At 55.4% G+C, this 26,701-nt stretch overlaps 1 protein-coding gene across 1 annotated transcript in view; it reads left to right on the top strand.

The window, feature by feature from the left end:
- Nucleotides 1–336: 336 nt before the first annotated feature.
- Nucleotides 337–26,701, top strand: part of CPAMD8 (C3 and PZP like alpha-2-macroglobulin domain containing 8) — a gene marked incomplete at its 3' end in the record, with an annotated part of 44,116 nt that continues 17,751 nt past the window's right edge. The window contains 22 exon segments of the mRNA XM_036034491.1: nucleotides 337–344; nucleotides 7,249–7,346; nucleotides 7,349–7,493; nucleotides 9,100–9,232; nucleotides 10,377–10,527; nucleotides 12,108–12,114; nucleotides 14,029–14,052; nucleotides 14,289–14,497; nucleotides 14,593–14,645; nucleotides 18,080–18,097; nucleotides 18,496–18,550; nucleotides 19,530–19,559; nucleotides 19,562–19,579; nucleotides 19,582–19,641; nucleotides 20,921–20,953; nucleotides 20,956–21,017; nucleotides 22,106–22,188; nucleotides 24,457–24,709; nucleotides 25,465–25,539; nucleotides 25,541–25,636; nucleotides 26,248–26,288; nucleotides 26,290–26,392. Of these exon segments, the coding sequence (XP_035890384.1) occupies nucleotides 337–344; nucleotides 7,249–7,346; nucleotides 7,349–7,493; nucleotides 9,100–9,232; nucleotides 10,377–10,527; nucleotides 12,108–12,114; nucleotides 14,029–14,052; nucleotides 14,289–14,497; nucleotides 14,593–14,645; nucleotides 18,080–18,097; nucleotides 18,496–18,550; nucleotides 19,530–19,559; nucleotides 19,562–19,579; nucleotides 19,582–19,641; nucleotides 20,921–20,953; nucleotides 20,956–21,017; nucleotides 22,106–22,188; nucleotides 24,457–24,709; nucleotides 25,465–25,539; nucleotides 25,541–25,636; nucleotides 26,248–26,288; nucleotides 26,290–26,392 (1,755 nt within the window).

Genomic DNA, 26,701 nt, shown 5'->3' with positions numbered 1-26,701 from the left:
GGGACAGATATGTGGAGTTCCAGGGGGGATCGGGCAGTGGCTGAGCAAAAGGCTTTGCAATTATTCTGCAATTACGGAGCAGAAGATTTCTTGAAGATTTATGAAGACGTTTTATGCTTGATGACTTGTGAAATGATAAAGTGTCCGTTGAATACAGAGACCAAAGCCTTTATAAGCTGCCTTCTAAATACCTGTGACCCAGTCTCGGGGGCAGAGGCAAACTGGGGAGAAGTTATCTGGGGTGCGTCCTGGGCTTCATCCTGACCTCTGCCCTGTAAGTTTTCACCCCCCCCCCCCAATGTCTTCTGATCTCATGTCTCCCTGTTTGATGGTGAGATGTCCAGGTAAGTCATGAGCCCTGGGGACTGAAGACCCCATATCCGACCAAGGTCATGTTCACAGGGTCTAGGGCAGGCATGAAGGCTTGGACATAAATCTGGTGGGGACACACTTCAGCTCACTACCGAAGCCAACATTTCCTCCCCCAATTTTAACAGCACTTAATTTTTTACTGACATTTTTTTTTATCCTCACCTGAGTACATGCTTATTGATTTTAGAGAGAGGCAAGGGAGGGACAGAGAGAGAGAGAAACCTCATCATTGGTTGTTTGCCTCACACGTGCTGCTCCCAGCCCCAGACCAACAGGGGACCGAACCTCCAACTCAGGCTTGTGTGCTAACCAGGAGCCCACCACACGACCTTTCGGTTTGCGGACGAAGCTCCAACCAACGGAGCCACACTGGCCAGGACTGACAAACATTTTTATAACAGTAAATTAATCTCAATATTATAAAGTAGATAGCTTGTGGCTTGTTAATGGTAAGGAAGAGATTTTTTCTTAGAAATTTGATCTAAATAGAAGGATTGTAGATTTAAGCTGGGAGCTCAGCTATACTATTCTGGGGTAATGAACAGTTGGCAGATGACTTAAAGCAACATGAAATGCAAAGTTTAGTTTGTGCGCTAGCACCAGTAGGGGGCTTTAAAAAGTGTTAAAGATTAGCACATCAGACTGAAAAACAGTGCTGGTTTTCCTTTGGGGGAGGTGAGAACATTTAGGTTGGGGCCAGATTCTTTCCCTGGTGCCCAGACCCAAGGCTGCCCTTTCTGGCAAACCCCACCACCCCCCACAGTGCAGGGAGCTGCCAGCCCTCCCCGCACCAGGAAGGAACGGGCTGTGCAGAGGCTACTGGGACAGCCTTCCAGGCTGACTGGGCTAAGCCAGTCAGAGGGCAGAGGCAGAGGTCAGGAGAGGCGCACCCCAAATAACTTCTCCCCAGTGTGCCTCTGCCCCCGAGACTGGGTCACAGGCATTTAGAAGGGCAGCTTATAAAGGCTTTTGTCTCTGTATTCTGGGGGCAGAAAGGAAGCTTGTTGCTGGGGCTTGAGGGTGAGGCAGGGTGGGGGAGGCCTAAGGTCACAGCTCTGCCACTGGGTACCTACTGAGTGTCCTGAGGGCCGGGGATAACAGTTGTCCTTGCTCAGGCTGTTTGTGAGGGAAAAAAAAATAACACAATTCAAACCCAGTGCATGCTGTTCACTCTGGAAAGGCCGACCATTATTATTGTCCATGCTGTCGTTGTTGTTAGTATTTTTCACACCAGGGACTTTGAGGCCCTTCCCTGTCCTGTGCAGAAACACGGTTGGTTTTCTCCACCGGGTTTGATAAGCTGCAAGAGCACCTCTGAAGGAACCTCGACGACATCGTGCTGAGGGAGAGGAGCCAGTCCCCAAAGCCCTCGTGAGGCACAACTCCATCTGTCTGAAACATCCAGAGCAGGCAGCTCGGCAGAGGCGGAGAGTGGGTCACTGCTGGTTGGGGCGGGGCGGGAGGTGACTGCTTATGGGGACGGGTCTCCTTTGGGGATGATGGAAGTGTTCTAGAAATAGGGTATGGTGATGGTTGCAAAACTCCGGTAAATATGCTAAAAACTGTCGACTTGTACATTTTAAGTGGGTGAACTTTATGGGAAGCAAATTTTATCTCAATAAAACTTAAAAAAAAAGAGCGCCGTGGTAGAGGAAGAAGGGGGCAAGGCCTGAGGTCTGCCCCCCAGAGCTGAAGCCCATTGGAGCTGCCCAAGCGACAAGGGAAGGGCTGGGGTAGAGTGAGCCTGGCTGACTCACAGGGCGGTGGGGGGCCCAGGGTCAGGGAGATGGCGGGGGTGGGGGCGGTCTGGCCTGGGGGGCCAGGAGGGCGAGGAGGCCTAGGAAGGTTTGCACAAAGGAGCAATGAAATGTCTCCTCCTGCAAAGCAGTCTTTGGGAACTGGCCCCTCCCTCTTCTGGGCTACCTGGTCCCAGCATCACACCTGGTAAGCTCCCACCTGCACTATGGGAAGAGGTGCTCTATATGGACTATCGACCATGTCCTGGGCCCAGGGCTGGCTTTACGTTGGGTTCCGGTCCCCCTGGTGCCCTGTGATATGAGTCCTACTGTCAGAGGTTTCAGAACTCACCTATGAGAACGGATTTTCTTGAACATTGTGAGTGGCTGAGGGCGTGGCAGCCTGGTCCATCTTGGAGCACATGGTTCACCAGTGGGTGGTGTCCACAGACACGGGATGAGAGAAGGAAAGAAAGGGAAGAGGCACTCACCTTACCTGGGGGCTGCCCACGTTTGTCCACCCTACCTGGAGTTCTGTCTACACCTGCCCACTTCATCTGGGGGCTATCTATACCTGCTCACCTCACTCAAAGGTTGTCTGTAGCTGCTCACCTTACCAGGGACTGCCTACACCTGCCCACCTCATCTGGGGGCTGTCTGTACCTGTCTGCCTCGCTTGGGGGCTGTCCACCTCACCTCAGCTGGACGTGCAGTTGGCCAGGCAGCTGTTCCAGGCTCTGCCCCCTGCAGACCCTTTCCCCGCAGCGCCAGGTGAGTCCTCCGTGGGGAGCAGAGAATGGGAGCCCCTCGCAGGACCTCAGTGTGTTTGGAGCTGCTGGCGGCCCGGTGCCTCTTCAGTCCTTCTGGCCCAGGGCAGGTCCAGAACAGTCCTGGCACCGAGCTGGCGTCCTCCCTAGGACAAATCGGCTGGTAGAGCCGAGGTGGGCCAGGGCGTTCACTGTGGTACTTTTTATTTCCAGCCTGTTTGCCCAGGAGGCAAGAGTGGCCCGGGTTTCCATTTGGGGCTGGACGGTCTGGGCCTCCATTTTCTCATCAGTCAAACCTCAGCACTGGCCCAAGTGCTGTCAGAGGCCGGTCCCTGTTCTCATCTCTTGGGAGCCTCTAGTGAATGAATGGTGGGGCCCAGGCGGCAGCCTAAGGGACTGACCTGGAGGTGTCTGACTCCCAGCCCGTCTGGGGCTCTGGTGCTGGTCAGAAAGGCTGCACATGGCACCTCCACCCTCTACCTAGGGCAGACACACATGCACTCATTCTGCCCATGCAGACGGCCCCCAAGTGAGGCTGGCAGGTGCAGACAGCCCCCAGGTGAAATGGGCAGGTGTAGACAGCCCCGAGGGGGTGGATGGGTGCATGGCCCTCCAGGTAATGTGGGCGAGTACAGACCACACATTACAGGGACTCATTTAAAGGCATAGCCACCCAGGTGAGGGAGCCCCCTGGTGTGGGGCTTCACAATGACAAAGCCCCTGGACCTGGAAGATCCATATGGGAACAGAGCCAATTAGTGTGTGGCCTCCCTGGTATTTAATGGGTCATACTTATGCTTAAATTATTACTAATTCTGGCAACCCTACACCTAATTCATGCTTTTTCTCTGCTGAAAACGTTGCTACTTCGCCCAATGCTTATCTACAGTCTCTGTCTTTTGGGGCCGTACCCGAAGTGGGATAGCTGGGCATGTAGCGACCCCGTGTTCCGCTTTCTGAGGAACTGCCGGCTGTTTCCACAGCGGCTACACCATTCTACACCCCTGTGAGCCGTGCACACGAGTCCCAGTTTCTCCTCATCTGCGCCAACACTTATTTTTGTCTATTTTTTAAAAAAAATAATACCATTGTGGCTTTGGCCAGTGTGGCTTAGTTGGTTGGAGCATCACCCAGTAAATCAAAGTGTTGGAGGTTCGATTCCTAGTCAGGGCACATGCCTGGGTTGCAGGTCTGGGTTGCAGTGGCTGGGTTGCAGCCACTCACAATGTTCAACCAGGAGGGTCCCTGGTTGGGGTGTGTACAGGCAACGAATTGATGGGTTTTCTTTTTAAGACTTTATTTTATTTATTTATTTATTTTTAAAGATTTTATTTATTTATTTTTAGAGAGAGAAGGGAGGGAGAAAGAGCGAGAGAGAGAAACATCAATGTGGGGTTGCTGGGGGCTGTGGCCTACAACCCAGGCATGTGCCCTGACTGGAAATTGAACCTGCGATGCTTTTGGTTCACAGCCCGAGCTCAATCCACTGAGCTATGCCAGCCAGGGCTAAGACTTTATTTATTTATTTATTTATTTATTTATTTATTTTTAGAGAGGGGGGAAGGAAAGGAAAAAGAGAGGGAAACATCAATGTGTGGTTGCCTCTCATGCACCCACTACTGGGGACGTGGCCCACAACCCAGGCTTGTGCCCTGAATGGGAATTTAACCAGTGACCCTTTGGTTTGCAGGCTGACACTCAATCCACTGAGCCACACCAGCCAGGGCAACCAATCAATGTTTGTTTCTCTCAACGATGTCTTTCCCTCTCTCCTTCTCTCCCTCCCCCTCTCTCTCAAATCAATGAGCATGTCCTCAGGTGAGGATAAAATAATAATAATAATCCCACTGTGTGGGTGTCGAGTGGCATCTCACGGTGGTTTCAATTTGCATTCCCCTACTGAACAGTGATGTTGGCCATTTTTGTGTCTTCTTTGGAGAAACGTCTGTTCAGAGCCTTTGCCTGTTGTTGAGTTGGGTTATATGCCTTTTGTTGTTGTTCATTTGTGGGCACTCTTTATGTAACCTGGATATTAAACCAGATATAAGATTTGCAAATATTCTGTCCTATCCTGTGACTTGTCTAAAGTTCTCTTGTTTCGGCTACTCAGTTTACGGTGGTTTATTACAGGGCACAGGGAATTCATCCTGTGCTCTCCCTCCCACGCCCCTAGCCAGACCAGGAACATGCGGATGGCATGTACACACACAGACACACGTGTGCACATACACAGCAAGACTTCACAGTCCCGGTTGTGGGCGGAGAACGCTTGTGCCTCTCCACGTGCATCAGGGAGAGTGAGGGCAGTCTTGGTCTGGATGTTTCTCCACCTGTAAAGGCTCCCTGGAAGGCTCCTAGGAGACTCCCAGCAGCTTTTGTGCTTTTCTCCTGGGGAACTTTTCCTGCTGGTTGTTGCTCTTTTCTGGACACCTTGAGTCCTGAAGAGGATGTTGAGGTTGGCTTCTTGGACCCTTTGGGTCTGGGTGACACCAAAGGCCCTCTTGCCGTGCTCTTTGCTGAGATCAGGTGAGGCCAGAGTAGGAGACTCCCTCAGAGCCCACCCTGAGCCCTAGGTCCTGGGCGTGGGCCCACACTGGCTGTGTGCAGAGGCCTCTGCTCTTTCATCGAGCCAGCAGCCCTGGGCCTCACATGCAGGGGCCTAGGGGACACAGGGTACAGGAAGCCCCCCTCTCAGCCACCCTTGCCTGCATCACCTGGCCATGCTCCCTAGGCAGTGGGAGGTGAAAGCCCTGGGGTCTTGTTGAAATCACCTCCCTGCGCTCCTCTCCCAGTTTCTGTCCACTCCCCTCCCATCCCCCTGCACCCCACTCCCTGCTTTGTGGGGATCACACATGGCACCTCCTTCATCTGTCTGTGCCTTGTCCCGTGAACAGTCGTGCAGGTTGCTTCTGGTTATTCACTGCCCTTAATGGTGCAGCTGCTTGGCTGCGTCTCCTTGGTCTCATCCCTTCCCTTTTGCTGGGGTCAGATGCCACATGAAGTTTTAGCTGCATTAGTACTTCTGGCCACTTCCCAAGCAACATGGTCGCTGTGCCCCCCTGGGCAGCAGGCATCACACCCCACAGCTGCTCCTGCACACAGGCTCGCCCTGATTCTCTTCTGGCTTTGGGGTCCCTGAAGGGACCAGGAGGGGCAGGGCAGTTGTGAACCACGAGGGTTTTTCCTAGCAGATCCTGCTTGGTGACTGTGTGGACCGTGCTGGTAGGCTGCCACTGCCCTTGCTGCCTCCTTATCTTCTCTGGTCCCTGCACTCCCCCTTCTGCCATCCGCTGTGGTGGGTCCTGTGTGTCCTGAAGTCCCCATGGCCTGCCCAGGCTTGGTCCAAAGTCTGCGGGGAGGGCTGGTAGAGGAGGCTGCCTGGAGAGTCCACCGTGCCTGGCAGCAGAGAGGGTTCCAGGGAAGCTTCCGGAAGGCGAGGGGCTCAGGCAGGCACAGGAGGAAGGTGGAGGGCAGAGTGTGCGCAAAAGCAGGCCGTGGGCCCAGCGCAGGGTGCGGGAGGAACTAGGGTGAGGCTGGGCCATCAAGGCAGCCCTGAGTTTGGACTTGGTCCCAACAAACACTAGAGTCCTCAGGCCGTGTGTGTGTGTGTGTGTGTGTGTGTGTTGAGGGGGGGCTGCCATACTAGAGGGAGTGAAAGAGGACTTGAACATGACATAGAAAGGAGGTGTCCCTATCAGAGGGACCTACAACAGAGGGACCATCTTTGAGCTGGAGATACTGGAGGGCCCTGAGGAGATGCCCTGCCCTCAGGAGAGGGGAAAAGGAGGCTCAGAGAGGGAGGGGCCTGGCCCATGGATTCGCAGACAGCATGGGGTGGGGAGACGGCAGAAGTGAAGACGTGCAGTCAGGGGCCCGGAGGCAGCTGTGGGTGCAGAAGGTTGGCCCCCCGACCCAGGCTTCTTCAACAGGCTCCGCTCCTCAGGCCGCGAGTTGCACAGATCTCCAGGTCCGGGCGGGGGTGGGGGGGGGGAGTGTTGGACACAGCGGGACCTGCGGTGGGGGTGAAGAGGGCGCAGAGATGTAGCACCTCTGTGCAGGGGCGGGACAGGTCCTCGGAGGATCCTTGGTGGGCAGCTGGGGAGCCAGGGCGGATGGGAGGACAGTGCAGAGAGGGGAAGGGTGTGGGTAGGATATTGGGCCAGGGTGACAGAGCAGAAGTGACAAGTTGGGCTGATGAAGGGAGAGGGATGGGCTGGGTCTGGGGGTGCATCTGGGCTGATGGCGATCCCAGGAGGGAGTGGGGAGAGTCGGTGGAGGGGATGAGTTCAGGGCGGGGCACGCTGGTGCGAGGGGGGCATCCCAGCTGGGGCGGTCTGGGGAGAGGGCTGGTCCCACTGCCCTAGCCTGGCCAGGTGCGAAGTGGGGCGCGGGGCGCCAGCCACAGGTTGCGGGGGCTGCAAACAAAGGGCCCCTGCTGGTGCAGCGGGGACAGAGGCACAAGGACCCCACCCCTGCCCGACCCCGGCCAGGCCCTCTCCATGGGTGCCACGGCTCCGCAGAGCCAGAAAACATGGGGCTCCCTGTTTGGGCTGCTGCTCCGGCTCCCGCTGCTGCTGTCCCCGAGGCACAGCGTGCACACTGCGCTGTCCCCGGCCCCGTGAGTAGCCCTGGGCGACAGAAGAGGCTGGCCGCCTTCTCCCGGTGGGGATCTCAGAGACTGGCTCAGAGAGGGGCAGCGACCTGTCCAAGGCCACACAGCCTCTGCGCAGGGCAGGACCTACATTCTCGTCCCCCAACACTTACGGGACAGACTGGGAAAGGGGGTGCTCTGGGGCTTCAGAAGTAGCTCCGTGGAGATACAGGGACTCCCCAGAGCTCAGAAGGCATGGGAGCCCACCCACCACACCTGCTCCCTTGGGCGATGGGGACTGTCGCCTGGGGTGGCGATTTTAAGTTGTCGGAAGCATGAAGGTAAGAGGTGCGAGTTTTGGCCAAGAAATGGGAGAGAGAGTTTGTTTCCTTAGGAAGGGCATGGTGCGGGGAGGAAGTGTTGGTTTGGCTTCCACATTTTTCTTGAAGTTTGCTTACAGAGCTCCTGGTGGGTTGACACAGTAGGGAGGTGAGTTAACTAGCTGCCTAGGGGAATTGCCTGTGAACTGGCTTCAGAGGGGAGTTTTCCAGACCTACCAAGTGGGGGTGAGCCCTGCAAGGCTGTGGGCTCAGGGGGGCTGCCTCCAGCTGCCCAAGCTCAGCCTTTATGAAGCGGTTTGTTCCAGCAGCCCTTGTTCAGGAGCTCCCAGAAAACGGGTCACTGGGCGGTCAGTGCCCCCAGCTGCACCTCCCCTGTGGGGTGAGGATTTGAAAAGCAAGACGGCACACTGTGCATGAAGTGGTGGGATTTCCCTTCCTGGGCCTTGTGAGGTTGGGACCCAGCAAACTTGTGTCCTGGTGGGACACCTCTAAGAATACTGGTTCTCCACCAGGGGGTGATTTTTGTCCCCTTAGGGTCATCCGGCATTGTCCAGAGGCGTTTTGGGGTTGTCACGTCCGGGGGAGGCAATGCTGCTGGAATCTGCTGGGTGGGGGCCAGGGGCGCTGCTAAACATTCTGCCCGTACAGCTCAGCCCCCAGCACACAGCATGACACAGCCCTAAATGAGAGACCCTGCCTTATAAGGACCAAGTTCAGAGTCCTTTTGTTGAAGGTTTTTAAACAGTGTTCAGCTGAATTAGCCCAGGGATCTTACCTCTGTTGAGTGAAACAGAACCCCCATGCTGGGAGACACGATGACTGACTTGGGGTCCAGATTAGCTGGCCCGAGAGCCTCGGTCCACCAGCCTGAGGATCTCATTTTAGGAAAAGCCTCGGATTGTGCCCCGTGTGGGTTTTTTCGTGAGCAACCCCTGGCCCCAGACAGCAGCATGGACTTGCACGCTGCTGTGAGACCGACACCGTCTGCACTTTACCAAACACCGCCTGTTCCTGTCCAAAGGATGAGGAGACAGTGTCAGCCCCAGTGCCAGGGTGGAACCCAGTTTGCAGGCACTTGATGGTGCCGGAGGAGGACCGAAGATGGGCCCCAGGGTCACTGCTCCCTCCAGTCATTACTGGATCTGGCCCGTGCACCTATGAAATTAGGGTCTTTGCCCTCTCATTAGCGCTGGAGTCATACAGTGGATGTTAAGTCCCCGAGATCCTTGCAAGCTCCGTCAGTCCACGTACACGTGCGAACCAGGGGGCATGAATTTGGGTCGTCGTTCTAGCCAGACAGAGCGCCACCGGCTCCCAGGGCCAGTGCTGCGGCCAGAGAGCACCCAGCAGGAGCCCGCTGTGTCTTCTGAAAGGTCCAACTTTTCACGAAGCTTTAACGAAGCCCAGCTTATCAGAGATTTCAATGTTGGTTGTGCTTTTAGTATTTTATTCATGGAATCTTTGCCTAACACAAGTTCACAAAGACTTTCTCCTATGTTTTCTTCTAATGCTTTTATAGTTTTACATTTAGATCTCCAATGCACATGGAATTTATCTCAGCGTTGGACTTGTGGTTAGTGTCCAAATTCACCTGTGCGTGTGGACCTTGGGCAGAGAAGATTTTGAGCCTGTCGTTCTGCACGGCTGGGCCCTTGCTGCCTTTGTGGCCGATGCTCTGGGCAGTTGTGCGGCACTGGACACTCTGTTGCCCTGTGAGCAGGTCCCGTGGTTACGGATGAGCCTGTGCGGTTTCCTGTGGGAAGCTGCAGAACACGAGGAGGCAGGGCTCCGGTGGGCCAGGGCCCTGTGGGTGCCCGGTGCCCTGTGCTGCCCGGCTGTGCGACCTGGTGCACGTTCCTTCTCTTTCTGCGAGGGCGGCTTTCCCGTCTGGAAAGCAGGATAATGACACCTTTTTTCCAGAAGTGTCTTCACAGTCAAGCTGAGAATTGTCAGAAAGAGACTGTTGTCTTGATTCCATAGTTCACAGAGGTTTTCCTGTTTTAGGTCATTTAGTTTGTGTTCAGGGTTTTGGTTTTAAAATGAACACTGCGGGATGTTCCCTGCTTCTTCCCACTGGGCTCCAGAGTCGAGCTGCTTGGGTTCAAACCTGATCTCACCGACTCAGGCATGTGACTTGGCTTCTCCAGGACTTAATCTGTGACTCTGGGAGATGCTCGTGCTTCTCACAGAGTGTCTGAGAAGGAGTCTAGTCCTGCCCATCAGCCCCCAGGGAAGAATGTTTTCCTGACTGTGTGTGGCAAAGGTCCTACGGCAGAGACAAGGCCAGAGGCCAGGATGCAGAACTTGAGGGGACGGTGCTGTGCTGGGTAGATTCAGAGAGGCCAGATTTTTACCCAGTTGAGGCTTCAGAGGTGGTAAGCCAGTCCACGGTGTTCAGGAGCTCGCAGGTCCGTGGGGACACAGATGCGAACAGTGACCACGCTTTCAGGGTGTGTCAGGCATAGGTGGAGGCAGTCTAGGGTGCACCTGGACCCTGCCAGCATGGCAGTGAGGCCAAGGGTGGGTCAGACAGCCCCTGGCCTTCACTGCTGTTCTCCTGTCCCGCAAGGGCTATTTGATCACTGTGCTCTCTGTCTTCCGCTCAGGAGTGGAGGAAGTCGTCAGCGTGACCACCTTTAACTCCCCAAGGGAAGTCACAGTCCAGGCTCAGCTGGCGGCCCAGGGCGAGGCAGTGGCATGCAGCCAGGGAGCGATCCTGCGTAGGTCCCTGGGCTGGCTGATGGGGGCTTCCCTCTCCTTTGCACAGTGGAGCAACTGGCTGGCCTCCAGGGCTCGGGCAGGGTGGGTGCTGCTTTGCTTCCTTCCATTCCACCTCCCAGCACCCTGGCAGGACACGGAGGCCAGGCTGAGTTCTCCCTGTTCCACAGATGAAGAGAGTAAGGCCCAGGAGCGGCAGCCACCTGCCCAGAATGGGAAATTGGAGAACTTTTTCCTCGGCCGCCCAGGTTATCTGGGTACAGAAATAGAAGCAGTCGGGCCCCCTCCCGTGTCAGCTTGGGCTAGAGATGGGATGGGGGCCACATCAGATCTTCCCATGAGTTTCGAGCCTCCACCCCCGTGCATGGTGTTAGACCTGGGCTCCCCGCTGAGTGGAGCTTAGGCCTGCAGCCAGCCTTCCCCACATTCTGGTTGGTAACCTGCCGATGACAACAGCACTGGCCTCCTGGACAAAGGCGGTGAGAGAAGGGCTCCCATCTGGCGGAGCAGGTAACTCCTTCCTCATGTGGAGCATGAGCACCACGCAGGCGCAGGAGACACAGTGATGACATCGGGGCTCCACTGTGCCAGCACCTGTCCTCTGGGGGACCATGGGGAGGCTGGCCTGGAGTGGGAACTAGGAGAAGGGCTTGGGTGGACAGGAGGAGTGCCGACAGCCCCAAACCCAGCTCAGGCTGGTTTCAGTCACAGAGGGCATTAGGGGCTCTTGTAACTAGAAAAGTCCCCAGACATTACTGGCCATTTCCTGGCCCCACTTCTGGATGGGCCTGTGTCTCCTCAAAGCCTGGAAGAAGGGGTGGTGGAGTTCCCAGGACCCCTGGGCAAAGTCCCAGGATTCCCTCTGAGTGGCCCATCTTGGGTCACATGCTCAACTCTGACCCGATCCTTGTGGCTCCGGAGAAGGCCTATGCGGATCCACCCATGTTGGGTCACACGCTCAGTCCCGAACCAATCCCTGTGATCAGGGCGAAGTCCCAAGTGGATTTGCACAGAGCCCCACCAAATGACATGAACAGGGAGCTGGGCAGGTGGTTCCCACAGGAAATCAGGGTTCAGCTAGCAAGGAGTGGGGGCTTTGTCCATCCCCTCTGGCTTCTAGCTCTCGCCCGTTTGGAGGAAACCTCTCACTTCTGCCAATCCCAGCCCGGCCCGACCAGCACGACCCAGGGTGTTTGTCCACAGAAAATCTATCTGTGTTGAGAGAGCCCCTGTTTGTAAAGGCTTCAGCCTGGGGTGGGGGTTGGGGCAGGAAAACACAGCTTTTGACTTAACCATTTGCATTTTATTTTCCTTTTTTATATAAAGGGGCAATCAAACTCAAGGTAAGTTTTGAGTTTTTAAAATCATAAACCCTACCTTGGAAATAAAGAACTGAAATGGAACAAGAGATGTTGCATGTGTTTCAAGAAAAGTCATTAACAATAAGGTGAAAAATGGATGATCAGGGAAAAAGGTAGAAAAGGAGAAAAGTCGCCTATAACCCCCTTGCCTATATTTTCCACTTTTTCATGTTTCCTGCAAAGTCTAGTCTATGTGAAGACATTTTCTTTCATAGTTGCAGTTAAAGGGTATGCACCGTGGTGTGTCCTGGTTTTTTCTCTTCTCTGAACACAGTGTATAAATGTACTTCCACGTTTCTGAGTCTCTGTAATTGTGGTTTGCATCCTGTTGTAAACAACATCCAATTGCACCACTTTTATATACAGTTGATCCTTGAACAACAAGGGGGTTACCGGCGCCAACCCCCTCTGCAGTCAAAGATCTGCATGTAACTTCTGACCCCCCAAACCTAACTGCGGTCAGCCCCTGGTATTCAGACAGGATTGGTTCCAGGACTCCCTTGCAGACACCAAAATCCTTGGATGCTCAATCCTTATATAAAATGGTGTAGAAGAATGCACATAGTTGGCCTTCTGTATCCGTGGATTCCCAACTGGAGATCAGAAATGCTGTTTTCAGCCCTGCCAGTGTGGTTCAGTTGATTGGAGCCTCGTCCTGTACACCAAAAGGCTGTGGGTTCGATCCCCAGTCAGGGCACATACCTAGGTTGTGGGTTCATTTTCCAATGGGGGCGTGTACAGGAGGCAACCGGTCGATATTGCTCCCTCCCATCAATGTTTCTCTCTCCCCCTTCCTTTCTCTCTCTAAAATCAATAGACATATCCTCGAGTGAGGAGTAAAAAAAAAAAGCACAAACAAAAAAATTCTATTTTCACCCAGCAGTTGTAGAATGGACAAATTCGAAATCCACAGACATGGATGGCCGACAGTATTTATTGGAAAAAACCTGCACTTCAAACCCGTGTTGTTCGAGGGTTAAGTGTACTGATTTCCTTAGCTCTTACCTTGTACACACTTAGATTTTTAAAAATTGTTTTCGGGGTTTTGACAATGTCACTCAAGAGTTGCGAGCATCTTTTCGTGTGCGGTTCTACCAGCATTCTGGACGCCTGCCTTGGGCCAAGCTCACCAGGCCGGCACCTGGCCTCGTGCTCGGTCCTGCCCTGTTTTAGACAGCGCGGCAGTGCCCGCTCCTGGCACCCCCGCCTCGAGTTAGAGACTCGTCTCCCGCAGCCTGGTCGGCATCGAATATTGTTATTTAAAAAATATGTTCCAAACTACACTGTAGGTAATCCCCTGATGTGGGTTTCTAACTAGAGTTCTTGGATTTCTAGGGGTTTGTAAGCACTGAAATTGTAGGCATTTACTGAGTTAGCTCGTCTGTAACTTTTACCAGGTGCTCAGCGGAGTCCCAGAGTGAATGGGCTAAACTGAGACGCATTCTTCAGTGACACTGACGTCAGTTGAGTTCTGATAGCCCACCACCACCAGAGCAGCCTGAGACGCGGTCTTAACCACAGCGAGCCCTCTCCCAGTGATCAGCCCCAAGCCAGAGGGGGGCCCTCTCCTGGCGGCTGTGCCCGTAGTTCTGGGGCACGGCGGTCTGTGATAGGACCCTCTTCCTGAGGCAGCATTTCCCACCAGAGAGGGGTGTTTACCCCTTGTCCTCTGTGACATTCAGCAATGTCTGGTGACATTTATGGGTGTCACAGCAGCAGTGGTGGGGGGGGTGCTACTGGCATCTAGTGGGCAGAGACCTGGGATGCCGCTCAACACCCCACAGAGCCCAGGACACCCCACCCCAGAGAACAGACCAGCCCTGATGCCAGCGGTTGGGAAACCGCAGCAAACACCCCACAGTGGCCCTAACTGGCATTCTGAGCAGATCTGCTTTCTCATGGATCAGAACGCAGGGCTTTCCCAGAGAAGGCATAAGGTTGGTGCCGTCCCCAGCGTGGCACACAGAAGGCTGTCCTCCCAGAACGGATGCTGTGGACTTGTACGGGAGACCAGTGGGGGCCTGTACACTTCTGCGTGGGGCAGCCATCAGACCTTAACTCACTAGAGGCCAGTAGCACCCCCATCACCAGATGAAAGCAGACATGTCCCCAGACACCTCCTGGTCCCCGGGGTGGGGGCAGAACCCTCCTTGCCCCTATTCCAAGGTGGGAAATGCTCATCCTGAGCTGTTCTAAGTGCTAAGGATCCAAGACCCTTTTGGGAGTCTCTGGTCTGTCTGTTGAGCATCCCTGGCCTCCAGCCATTAGATGCCCCGCCCCCAGCTGTGATACCCAAAATTGTCTCCAGAAACTGACAAGTGTTCCCTTGGGGCTGCTGCCACCCCAGGGGAGCACCCTCACCCTAGACCTCCATCCTGCTTTCCCAACACTGGGGCCCCTAGCAGGGCAGCACCCCGTTTCCCATGCTCCGAGTTCTGCCTGCAGGTGCCCACGGGTCTCAGGGGCCAGGCCCTCCTGGAGGTGTGGGGCCGAAGCCAACGGGCAGAGGAGGGCCTCCTCTTCCACAACCAGACTTCAGCGACCGTAGATGGCCAGGGAGCCTCCGTGTTCATCCAGACCGACAAGCCCGTGTCCAGGCCCTGGCACCGAGGTGGGTGGCCGGTGCAGGCTGGGGGCTGGGGGCAGGGGCAGGGGCAGTGCTGGCCGTGGCCTGGAGCTGTTTCCTGCCTCTGTCCTTTCTTCCAGTGTTCATAAACATCCTCACTGTCACCCCAGACCTGAGGCCCATCAGTGAGAAGGTGAGATGTGCTTCTACACCGTGTGCCTGGAACACCCCCCACCTGAGACACCCTGTCCAGGGGCATCATCAGCAACTGGGCTTTCTTCCCTCTCCTCTTACAATTTCCACCTCTAGTTTCGGTTCCTTCCTGGGGCTCCACCTCCCCTGGGAGGCCCAGGGGCTGGTCTGTGTGCCAGTAGCCAGTGGGTGCGCTGCCAGTGGGTGCGCCGGGAGTGGCGGCGCTGCTCCATGCAGGCCCAGGGAGGGTTGAAATAGCTATGGATCATCATTTGAAATCCTAGTAGCCCTGCATTTATTTAACATTTATTAGAAAGAAAATATCACTGTCCATCAAACCTATCATTTCCCCTTCGAAATAAATATATTCACAGAAAGAAGGCATTGATGTTCTTTTAACCTTTTATTTGGAAATAACATCAAGCACACAGATAGGTTGGAAGGCTGGCACAGAGGAATCCCATTCGCTCTTCATTCAGCCCAGGGACTGGCAAACTTTCTGCAAAGGGCTGAGTAGAAAACACATTTGGTCTGTGGGCCAGAAGGTTCCGTCACCGCTGCTCAGATCTGCTGTTTTGCACAGACAGCCACAGACACGCGTGAATGGATGGGCGTGGCTGGGTGCCGATAAAACTGTATTTACAGAAACGGGCCGAGGGCTCGATCTGGCCTGAGGGCTGTAGCTGACCAAGCCTGGATCTGGGGGTGGTGGTTTTCAAAGTTGAGTGTGCGTCACGGGGCCTGCTCAGATAGCTGAGCCTTCCTGAGGGAGCGATTCAGCAGTTTCTACGGAGGTGCCCAAGGGTCTGTGTTTCTAACAGGTCCTCAGCTGGTGCTGCGGCTGCTCTGTGGAACACACTTTGAGAGCCACAGACCTGGATTCACCAATCACCAACATTTTGCTGCATTTATGTGCTTCTCCTCTCTCTCTGTGTGTATACACATATACAAACATATACTTACAAAGTTATTTTAATGATAAGTCATTTCAGAATAATTTGCAGTTCTTACCTCTGAACATTCTCTTATACAAAGTACAATCATCACATTTAGAACCTTTGACATTGATACAATCGTGGTATTTAATATGAAGTCCATGTTGTCCCTGTAACACCCTTCACAGCATGTGTCTTTGCTGGTCCAGCGTCTCATCCTTCACCATGTGTTGTGCTTCATCATCACGTCTCTTGGTGTCCTTTAACCTGCGTCAGTTCCTCAGCCTTTCTGTGTCTTTCATGATGTTGACATTCTGTGGGGACTCCCAGCTGTTGTTTCTCAGAACCCCGCCCCCCACCCAGTGGGCTGGCCCAGTCCTCTGTGGCCAGGCTCAGGATGCGAGTCCTAGGGCGGGATCAGTGGGAGCGACACTGGTCTTCCCTGGAGGCCCCTGACCTTGGCTTGTCTTGTTTCTGGAGATGTTAAGGGCAGCCAGTTGTCTGTAGAATCTGCCCTGGTGCTCTCACTGAAAGCCTGTATTTGCCTTTTGGAGTCAGTAAGTAATCTGTGGGGGATACACCCTGTCACCCGTCAGACGCTCGCCTGCTCCTTCTAGCATCCACAGATGATTCCAAGATTACGTGAAACAAAACTTGCCACGATGATTGCAAAGTGCCGATTTTCCCCGCTCCATCATTTCCTTTGCATTTCTTAGTTGGCGTTCTGCTGCAAGGAGGAGCTTCTCGAAAAGCACTGATTTCGAAGAAGGAGATTTAAATACATTGCGCGTGTGCACAGTGGAGATGTGCACGTGCTCTGTGGGTGACTTCGGTTGAGGGAGGCCTGAGGGAGTGTGTAAGGCACGCACTGCGTGCCGGTGTCCTACAGTGTCGAGTGCTGGGGGCTCATCACCCAGCAGAGCAGATGCGGACCCACCCCCATGGGGCTTGTCTTCTGGAAAGTGCTGCTGTGAAGTTCTGAGTGCGTGGTGGCCAGACTAGGAGAATGGTTCTGTGGGTACACACGGCGTTTCCTTAACTTCCATCACCCCAAGTACCTTCTCCTTGAGTATTTTAATGCACTGGCCCATGTTTGGGAGTTGCCTTGTAACTTCAGCTCCGTGCCTGAGCATTGAAGGCCTGAATGTGCATGTTTTGTGCTTCTGAGTGGACACTGCCAAGTTCCTACACCTCAGTGTCCGAGGGTCATGTGCCCACAGCTTTCCCCGGAGAGGGGCTGGGGCTGGGTCTCTTGATGTCAACTCCTGCCCAGTGAGCAGTTAGTGCTGGGAAGGGCTTGATGCACACTGGGAAGAGTGCTGGATGTGTGCGGCTGCAGGGACACAGCTGTGCAAGCCCTAACCTCCACCAGGGAGCTCTGCATCTCGGTCAGAGTGGCATCAACTCCTCAGTTTGACATTTGTGGGCACTGGCTTGCCGCCAGGCTCAAGGCAGGTGCTTGGAGGTTCAGACATGAAAGCACATGTCTGGGTCTTCAAGGAAACTGGCAGGGGCTGCCTGAGAAAATTTGTTGGTGGCAGTCTGGGAGGGCTGCCTGGAGGAGCCATCCCTGGTTAGGGGTGAAAGAAAGTCTGGAAAGGAGGGCAGGATCACGATGGGGAGCAGGGAGTGCAGAGGCCCTGAGATAGCGCTTGGCCGCACCGCCTCCATTGCTAATGGCGAGTATAGGCATGAGTTTGCTAGGATGGCTCATGATGAGCCTTGCTAGGATGAGTCATGCCAGTAACAAAGTGCTGGAAAGTGGGTGTTTAATCAACAGAAGTTTATGCTCTCCCCGTTCTGGATGCTGGAAGTCCCAGGTCAAGGTGTTGGCAGGGTTCCTCCTGAGGGATCTGTTCCGGGCCCCTCTCTGTGGCGTGTGGCTGGCTCTCTCCCCCGGGTCTTCACATCGTCGTCCCTCTGTGCCAGCGGTTTTCAACCTTCCCCTCGCAAGGCACACACAAACTAATCACTGAGATTCCGCAGCACACCAAATGGTATGTTATGTATTTTTGTCAATCTGGCAAAAAATAGGTATAATTTTGATTCATTTCACACCAGATGGCTATCATGTTAGCTGTTGTCATTTTTTTAATTTGACACCTAAGGGAAAAGAGGCCAGAGCTCCTGACTAAAGATTGCGTGTTGTAGAAATGCCCGCAGCACACGGGTGGAAGATGGCCGCTCTGTGCACATCTGTACCCGCACCGCCCCTTCTTACGAGGGCACGGCCCTATTTGGTTGGACCTGTTCTAATGGCCTCATTTTGGGCTGGTCGCCTCTTTAAAGAGCCATCTCCAAACACAGTCACGCTCTGAAGTGCTGGGGGCTGGGATGTCAACCCGTGAATTTGGTGGGGTGTGGAGGCACCACTCCCCCGAGACAGCCACAGGGCCTGTCCCCCCGGGAGCCAGGCTGTGCGTGGGCAAACACTCGGCATGCAAGGAGGGCTGGGGGGTTTGGGGGTGTTGCTCGCTGCCTCTGACTGTCTTTCTTGCAGCTGGAAGCCTACATCCCGGTGAGTGGCCTGCGCTCCTCGGCTTTGGCTCAGCCCGGTTAGAGGGGGTCTGTCTTTCCCACGGCTCCCCCATGGCCCCCACCTGCCCAGTGCCTTGAGAGGATGGGGCTTTGTTCATCCTGGTCCCTGGGCCCACTGTGGGGCAGGCCACGCACGTGTCTCTGTCTCTTTGTAGGTTGCACACAGATCCCTAAATGGCGAGGTAGGCCCAGCTGGCCCCTTACACCCCTTTGTCCTCAGACAGGCCCCTTCCGTATCCTGAGCTCATTTGCTCCCATGTGAGTGGCTGGTGTGGGGCCCTGCATGCCTGTCCTGCTCTGGCCAGAGGCTCAGAGGCTCAGAGGCTCCCACACACTGGCCATGCAAGCCACCTGAGCTCGCTGTGCCCTCCCCTGCAGGACCCCCGGGGCTCAAGGATGGTGGAGTGGAGACGCGTGGAGCCGGTCTGCTGTGGCAATCTCTTCCCACCCTCTCCCTTCTTCCTTCTGTGGTTTGGGGGCTGCACCTTAGGGTGGCAGATGTGATAACCCTTCAGGAAAACAGAATAAGTTCTGTCCGGGGACTCTCCGCCTGTGCCTCTCTGTGCCCGGGATCTGGCTGCGGCACTGCCTCTAACTGGGGTCTCATTTGTCGGCACCCCCAACCTTCCTCCCAATGAAGGTCTTCCACCTCATCGTCCCCCTTCCCAGCTCTGAGTCAAAGCCTTGGCTTTGGCCGAGAGGATGGCATTTTTTCTTTCTCTGTGATAGTATGGACTGTGGAGCTGAGAGCTTCCTTTTAGCTTTGACCTGGAGGGCAGTGGAGCCCGCAGGGAGGGGAAGTGAAAGGTGGAATTTGGGGAGACCGAGGAAAGCTATGCAACCTCAGCCTGGAAATGCATCCATGTGAGAGACCCCGAGTCCTGCTCAGGGGGCTCCTGGACTCCCTGTGCCTCTGTGAGCCAGATGTGGGGTGCGGGTCTCTAGCAGGCACATGGGCCATGGTGGTTTGCACGGTGTCATGCCTCTGAGTCCCCTAGGCTGGCCTTGACCCCTCCACATGTCCACTCTTCCTGATTCTGAGGCTGCTAGTAGGGGCAGGGTATGTGTGATCTCCACAAGCAAAGGAGCGGCTCAGGAGTGGGGTAGGATGGATGAGCTGGGTGGCCTGTCTCCCTGGCCCACTCGGCGCACCCAGTTCACCTTGGCTGCGGGGCTCTCCCAGGATCCCAAGATGCAGCCTGTCCCTGCCCCCCAGCCTGTAAGGGCGGTTGCTTTGCCCAGACCCCCAGCCTCAGTGTGGGCTCTGGCTCTCCTGAGGGGCTGTTTGGGGTAGGACGAGACACAGGGTCCCCAGAGTGCCTGCTCCTTGCCCTCCCGCCATGGGACACAGGGCCCCGCCAGCCCTCCACACACACTCTTGCCCTGGAGTGACGGGGTCTCTCTTGATGCAGGTGCCGTCAACATGATCTTCCCCCTGTCTGACAGCCGGTGCTGGGAGAATGGCTCTTTTTGTCGAGATGCAAGGCCACATGCACAGCAAGTCCTTTGAAGCTCAGAAGTGTGGTGAGTTGGGGAATCGAGAACCGCAGGGTTTCAGATCCAGGAGAAGCTGTCGGCCCAGGGGTGGTGGGGGTGATGGGGAGGGTGCGGGAGCCCCGCACACTGAGGGCTCAGTGTGGCCAGGGTTTTGTCATGTCTTGCCTAAACACAGAGGCAAAATGTAAGTAGCATAAAATTAATTACTACCTTAATCATCTTTCAGTGGGCAGTTCAGTGGTGTTAAACACATTCATTCACAGTGTTGTGCAAATGTCACCAGCATCCATCTCTAGAACTTTCTCACCTTCCCAAACTGAACCTCTGTCCCCACTGAGCACTGACTCCTCACCCCCCTCCCCACCCCTGGTTCCCTCCATCTGCTTCCTGCCTCTGTGGCCCTGACCCGCCAGGGACCTCCTGCGAGTGGGACCACACGCTGTCCGTCCTGTTGAGACCGGCTAGCTCACGCAGTGTGATGTCCTCAAGGTGCATGCAAGTTGTAGCAGGTGTCAGGAGTCCCTCCCCTTTTAAGTCCGTCATTTCCTTTTGTTCTTTCATCCTTATCTTGACTCTGTGAGGTGTCTCCGTTTTACAGATGGGGAAACTGAGGCTGAGAGAGCCATTAAGGAAAGTGCTCAAGTGACAAGGGCCAGGGAGCGAACCTGCCAGAGCCACTCCCTCTGCTTCTGTGCTAAATCTCCCTTGTGTGGTCATGGGCTTCTTTCTTTCTTTGGGAGGAAGACCCTGGGGGGAAAAGCCATAGAGATCAGGGCTGTGAGTTGCAAGTAGCAGAAGCCCAGTGAGAATTCAGTAAGTGAAAGGAAAGGCATTTATCGGCTCGTTCAGGACTGGGCTGCTCCCGGGCATTGATAGCCGTCCCCAAGTTGTGAGCTGCACAGGACAACCAGAAAGCTGGACCCTTGCAGGGCGGAGTCCTGCAGCAAAGAGAGGTTCTTTTCAGTTGCAGGTATGCTTGGGCTGCCCCTCTCTGGTCCAGGAGCCGCAGGTGTACCCCTGGGATGGGCTGGAATCCACTGCACTCAAGGCACATAGGCCACTGAGAGAAATGGGGCGCTGGTCCCCCAAAGACAAGAACTAGATGTGGCTGGCCAATCCCCAGGTTTCTGCCAGCGCTCCACAAGGGGTGGCGTGGATTCTGAAGCTGGGGGCGTGCAGGGTGGGCTGGCATTACTTGGGTCCCTCCGGTACCCTTCTGAGGCCAGCCCAGGGCTGGAGCTACCTGCCTCCCTCCTCTCTGAGGCTGGAGCTACCTGCCTCCCTCCTCTCTGCTCTCTCCCTTCAGTGCTGCCCAAGTTAGAGCTCCTGATTGGCCCATCCCCTACATCCGGGACGTGGATGCCTGCGAGATTGGCACCGTGCAGGCCAGGGAAGAAGGGGGTGCCCCCGACCCCCACAGGCGTGCCCCTCCCTCCACAAACATGGCCCTCCCCTCACAGGCATCCTCCTACCCTGCTGCTGTCCACTCTCCCGCAGGCAAGTTCCTACCTTCTAGGATGTGCCCCTCCCCTGAGGGGGACACCCTTCCTCAAACTGGACCCCTCCCCTGGGCGTCACCCTCCCCCAGGCATATCCGGTCCCCGCAGGCAGCACCCACAGCGGCCGGCTGACCCGAGAGGATTTGTAGAGAGGGTTACCTCCTTAACCACCAGGCCTTGGACCAAGGCCGAAGGGCAGGGTCGACCACAGGTTGGCAAGACACGCTGTGCTTTTCTGGGGCTTCCGAGACAGTCCTTCTGTTCCCGTCCAGCTCTGCTTCCTGCTGGAGGCTGTGGCCTGGCTGCTGCTGCTCTCCAGCCTGTGTCTCCTGCAGCCACTCGCGTGTGAGTGTGTGTGTGTGTGTGTGTGTGTGTGAGAGAGAGAGAGAGAAAATGCAAGGATGTGTTGGATCCGCACATGTCTTCTAGTCTGCAAAATATGTTTGAAGTGCCAGGCATAGTTTTTTTTATTCACTACAATCTCCCACTTTGCCCCGGGCCCCAGTAAGCAGGTGCCCCCACCGCATCAGACACGACGCACGTGCGTTCAAATGTCACCAACACCTCTGACGTGGCAGCTTCATTCCCGTTCTGTGGGTGGGGAACGGAAGCTTGGAGGAGTCAAGTCCCTGCTTCAAAGCTGCACTGGGCACTAGGACCGGCCCCCTTGTGCCCCGGTGGCTGACTCACCCTCCCGGCCTGGAGTTCCGGAGTTCCACTCACCATTGCTTTTCCTGTCCCACTCCAGGTGGCACAGAGGACTGCAGGGCCCTGACGTAGTCTGTCCGGCTCAGGGCTGCAGGAGAGGCTGGGGGGTGGAGCAGAGGATGGGAAGCGTTCCTGAGTAAGGGACACGGTCCTGGCAGCCATCCCTGGGTACTTCCCCATAACAGTCACTAGGTGGCCTTGGGCCACTCTGCCCTCGTCCAGTTGCTGGACCAGTGACCACACTTCTCCCTGTGACAGTAAGTACCCCTGTCCATGTGCTCCAGGTTTACCTTTGGGAACCCATCCCTGGGACCTTAACCATCAACACGACTGTGAGTGGCCTGGCCTACGGCAGCCAGGAGGTGGGGCGCCCGTCCTCAGAACCACAAGGTGAGGAGCCGCAGCCTCATGCTGTTCGCCCCGTGGGCGCCTTCCCACAGGACTGCGCTTGGCTTCAGTGCTTGTGTCCTCCATTTTATTGTAATTTCTAAACCAGTGCAGCCCTGGCCCGTATGGCTCGGTGGGTTGGAACGTTGTCCCATAAACCGAAAGGCCACGGTTTGATTCCCGGTCAGGGCGTGTGCAGTCCTGCCGGGGTGCCTCCGAGAGGCGACTGGTCGGTGTCTCTCACACATTCACGTTTCCTCCCTCCGCCTCTGCCTTCCTTCTCCTCTCCTTAAATTTCAATGAGTGTGTCCTCAGGTGTGGATAAAAAATAAAATAAAACAGAACACTGGGGATTGTCCTGATAATAAAATTCTTGTGGGATGATAAAAACCTGAAGATCTTAGAAAAGTTTTAAAAGGAGGAAAGTAACAGTGACTTGTGTTCCCACAGGCAGGCCTGGCCGCTGTGGATGCTTTGCATGTTTCCTGTCAGGATATTGCATGTAGAGTTTTTTAAAATAGTTTTATTGCGATAGGAGTCACGTACCCTGCAACTCACATACCCAGAAAGAGTACAATTCAGCGGTTTTAGTCCCGTCTCGGAGCTGTCTGTGCACTCCTCACCTGACCCGGTTTCCAAGTATTCCGCCCACCCTCCCACGTCCCTCCCATCCGTTTGCAGTTAACCCGCACTTCCACCGCTGCCCCTGGCAACCGCCACTCCACTTCCCGTGTCTCCGGATTTGCCTGGCTGGACGTTTTATGCAAATGTGAGTATAGACCGTGTGGCTTTTTGAATCCAGCTTCTCTCACTCTGCATCATCTTTTTGGAGGCTCATCCATGTTGCAGTGTGATCGGCACTTCCTTCCTTCCTTTCTGTCGGCCAAGTAACACTCCGCGGTATGGACGAACCATAACACTCCATGGTGTAGACAGGACCGTGCTGCATTCATCCTTCACCTGGTGATGGACTTTAGGCTGCTTCCCCTTTTGTCCCTGCCTGTGACTGGAGCTGCTCTGCACGTTCGTTTACGAGTTTCTGTGTGGCCGGGCGTTTTCGTTTCTCTGGGTGTTGCATTCCTGGTTTGAGTGGTGTGGAATGAAACGAAAACCACCTAAATAAGGACGAACAAAGACTATCTATTCAGAGTTTGCTGTAGCAAGGGAGGCAGCCATCAGCTGCATTCAACAGAGACTCAATGGCAGGTGGAGCTGTGGGAACGCTGTACGCTGAAAAATGGGGACGGCGGCTTCAGGTGTGCCCACAGGAGGCAGGTGACCTGGAGAAGCTGGGACAGCGAGCTGGAAGTGGGTATCCAATACAGTGGGTTAGGGACGCACATGTGGCTTTCTCCAGTTGGTCCCAAGTTGGAAGCAGGGGCAAAAATCAGAGACTGTCAGCGATCAAGTCCTGGCTGTGGGGGCCAGTGCTACAGGTGTTGTTCGGTGGCTGGAGATGGTGGTCTGAGTCCCTGCAGGTCGGCCCTGTCAGTGACACGCTGGCTGCTGGGGCTGGTGACTGCTGCCTGTGGGCCGCTGTCCTTGTTTTCTGCGTGACCCGGCCACGGTCCATTTGTCCCTCCAGTCTCTCCATGCTGACTCTGTGTTCAGCCATTTGAGAAATTCCAGACTGTTTCCTAAAGCCGCTGCAAGATCTCACAGTCCTGTGTGTGTCAAGTGTTAGGGTCTGGTTTGGGGTTTTGTTTTTTTTTTACGCTGTGGTGTGCCACAGTGTACCTGCGCACACGTCCTGGAGGTCGTGCCTTTGGGGGTCCTCACCACCGAACCTGTCAGCACTGGCTCCTCCCCACTCCAGAGCTTCTCCCTCTTCCCTGTCTCTTCTGCTCTCCCTGGAGGCTGCCGGCTGGTGGTGGCCCCTCTCTTAGTTCTCCCATTTACTGAGTAATTAACTCCACAGATGTTTCTGGATGTGAATTGGCTGGACGCTAAGACAGGGGCTGAATGGGGGGTGAGTTCTATGCCCCAGGAGCACCAGAGTAGGGCTGAGCAGGTTCAAATCTCTGTCCGCCCTGCCATCTGGCTGGAGGTGGGTTGTGTCACCTTTTACCCAACAGAGTGGACAGAGACACCATTCACATCTAGCAAGGACCTGTCCCTGCACAGTGACCCACAGCATGGGCTGGGCGTGTCACCAAGTGTCCCCCTGATCTCCCACTGGCTGCAGAGTTCCAGACTGGAGACGTGTGTCTGCACATCCTCCCTCAAAGCCACTCCGACCCCCAGTGAGCACAGCTTTTGTCTCCTGCCTGCAGACTCACGGCTCCCAGGACTTTAACATCTGTGTGAGGGACATGATCCCAGCTGACATCCCTGAGCACTTCCGGGGCACAGTCAGCATCTAGGCCACGGTGACCACCATGGATGGGGGCCAGCAGGTGGCCTTTGACGATTCCATCCCTGTCCAGAAGCAGCTGGTGGATGTCCAGTACTCCAGGGTCACCAGGAAGCAGCTCAAGCCGGGCCTGTCCTATGTGGGGATGGTAAGTTTGGGGCCAGCATCCAAAAGGGGCCATCTGAGGTTGCGGGCTCGGTGCCACCTCCCTCCCCAGCTCCTGCCTGAGGGCCACCACAGAACTGCTACCGTAGGGTCCCAATTGTAGCTGTGGCGGGCAAAGCCAGCAGAGCCTGGTGTCGTCTCTGGAGAAAGCTGGCCACACCCCCTGACCTTGACTCTACCCACCCCCACACCCCTGTGCCGTCTCTCCTTCCATGGGTCACCCACAGGGTCATGGTGGTCTATTCTCACAGTGTCCCCCTCTCACCCCACTTTGGGACCTCCCTTCTCTCTTTGTGCCAGAACCTCAGCCACCACTGTCCCACGCTTGGAGACGCAGCTCATGTGCCCTTGATTTTAGGGGCCCAGCTGGAGCAGAAGCTAAAGTGCCATGTACACGGTCAGAACATGTGTGAGGAAGGGGCTTGGGGCTGTCAATTCAGTGAAAGGGGAACATTTCATGTATAGCTGAGGAACTTCCACCATCTGCATTGAAGAACAGAGCTGCTAATGGGAATCACATGGCTGATGCCCCGTCACCCCACCATCAAATGCCTGCCCAGCTGCAAGTCTGCTCTGTCAGTGTTGCTCACGTCCAGGCCTCTGAGCTTCCCTTCCCTCTGGGCGAGACGACAGGGCTGGACGCGGCCCTGTGCCAGCACCTCCCTACACTGTGCAGCCTGCGGCCTAGGTGGTCCCACCAGGCTCTCACACCTCCCCCACCTTCGACTTTTCTTGGAGCCCCCTCCAGCCCCAGCAGCCGAGCTCGCTGTGTGCTCGGCCTCTCTCCCGCTGGCCGTGAACCCCAGCATGGTTCCCCCTCAGCCGCCTGCTGGTCTTCTATGTCAGGGAGAATGGAGAAGGGGTTGCCCACAGCCTCCAGTTCACTGTAGAGCCCTTTTTTGAAAATCAGGTAGGACATCGGGATCCCAACCAGGGGGACAGAGGGGACATGCAATCACCACCCAGGGCTTGGAGCCCCAGGGTGTCAGTACTGCGGTGGGTGGTGTGCACAGCTGCCACATTGTGGTGCCACAAGCGGGACTTGTGAGGGCTGCCCTACTTGTTCTAATTATTCCTGAATAATTAGAACATAAGCGGCATCTTAGCCAGAGCTTCTCCAAAAGTCTCTGAGACAGGGAGTACATTCTTCACATGCAGGGAAGGGCATCAGCTGTTCTCTGTCCCCAGTGGGCTCCAACCTAAGGGACGCTGCCTATGACCCCAGCAGCAGGCCAGCCCCGCCCGCTCTCTCCCTGCACCCTTAGGAACTGGCTGCAAAGCGCCCTCGGCCAGTGTCTGTCTCCCAGCCCTCCCCTCCCGCCCTCTGCACGGAATGCCCCAGTTGCACCAACCTAGTTCCTGTCACTCTGCCTCCCACTCTTGTCCTCACCTGGGTGGCAAGGTCAGGTCTCGGCTGAGCTAGCGAGGACTGACTCTCCTTGGCAGGTGGAGAGGGAGGTGGGTGGGTGGTTTGGGAGGGTTTAGCCAAGTTGCTGATTTCTCTGCTGTGCTCGGGTCCAGGTGTCACTGACGTATTCAGCGAACGAGACCCACCCCAGGGAGGCATGGACGTGCAGGCAGCTGCGTGTGTGTCGCCGTGGTCGATAAGAGTGTCTACCTGCTGAGGTCTGGTTTCTGGCTGACTCCTGCTCAGGTGAGTGGGGCCGTTGGGCATCGGGTTCTAACACCTCCACAGAGGTCTCTTGCTGTTCAGTAAGTGAAGCACCCGGTGGGAATCTGGTGGGTTCATTTCTCGGCGAACCCACTCCTTGTCGCTGCTTTGGTGCAGTTGAAAGATCTTGGAGTCAAACTCAGAAGACCTTTGCAACGTGACCTTGTCTGGGTTCCACCTCTCCTGCCCTAGTCTGCACATCTGTAAAGTGGGCTAATGCCACTGCTAACCTAAAAATAAAGGCCTTTCAAAGTGAGAAGCAACAAGCATTTATTCGGGATCAATAAAAATAGCTATTTGGGA

This window comes from Phyllostomus discolor, chromosome 8 (assembly GCF_004126475.2).
Source record: "Phyllostomus discolor isolate MPI-MPIP mPhyDis1 chromosome 8, mPhyDis1.pri.v3, whole genome shotgun sequence".
NCBI lineage: Eukaryota > Metazoa > Chordata > Mammalia > Chiroptera > Phyllostomidae > Phyllostomus > Phyllostomus discolor.
The sequence above is the reverse complement of the archived record's forward strand: the minus strand, read 5'-3'. Positions and strand labels throughout refer to the sequence as shown.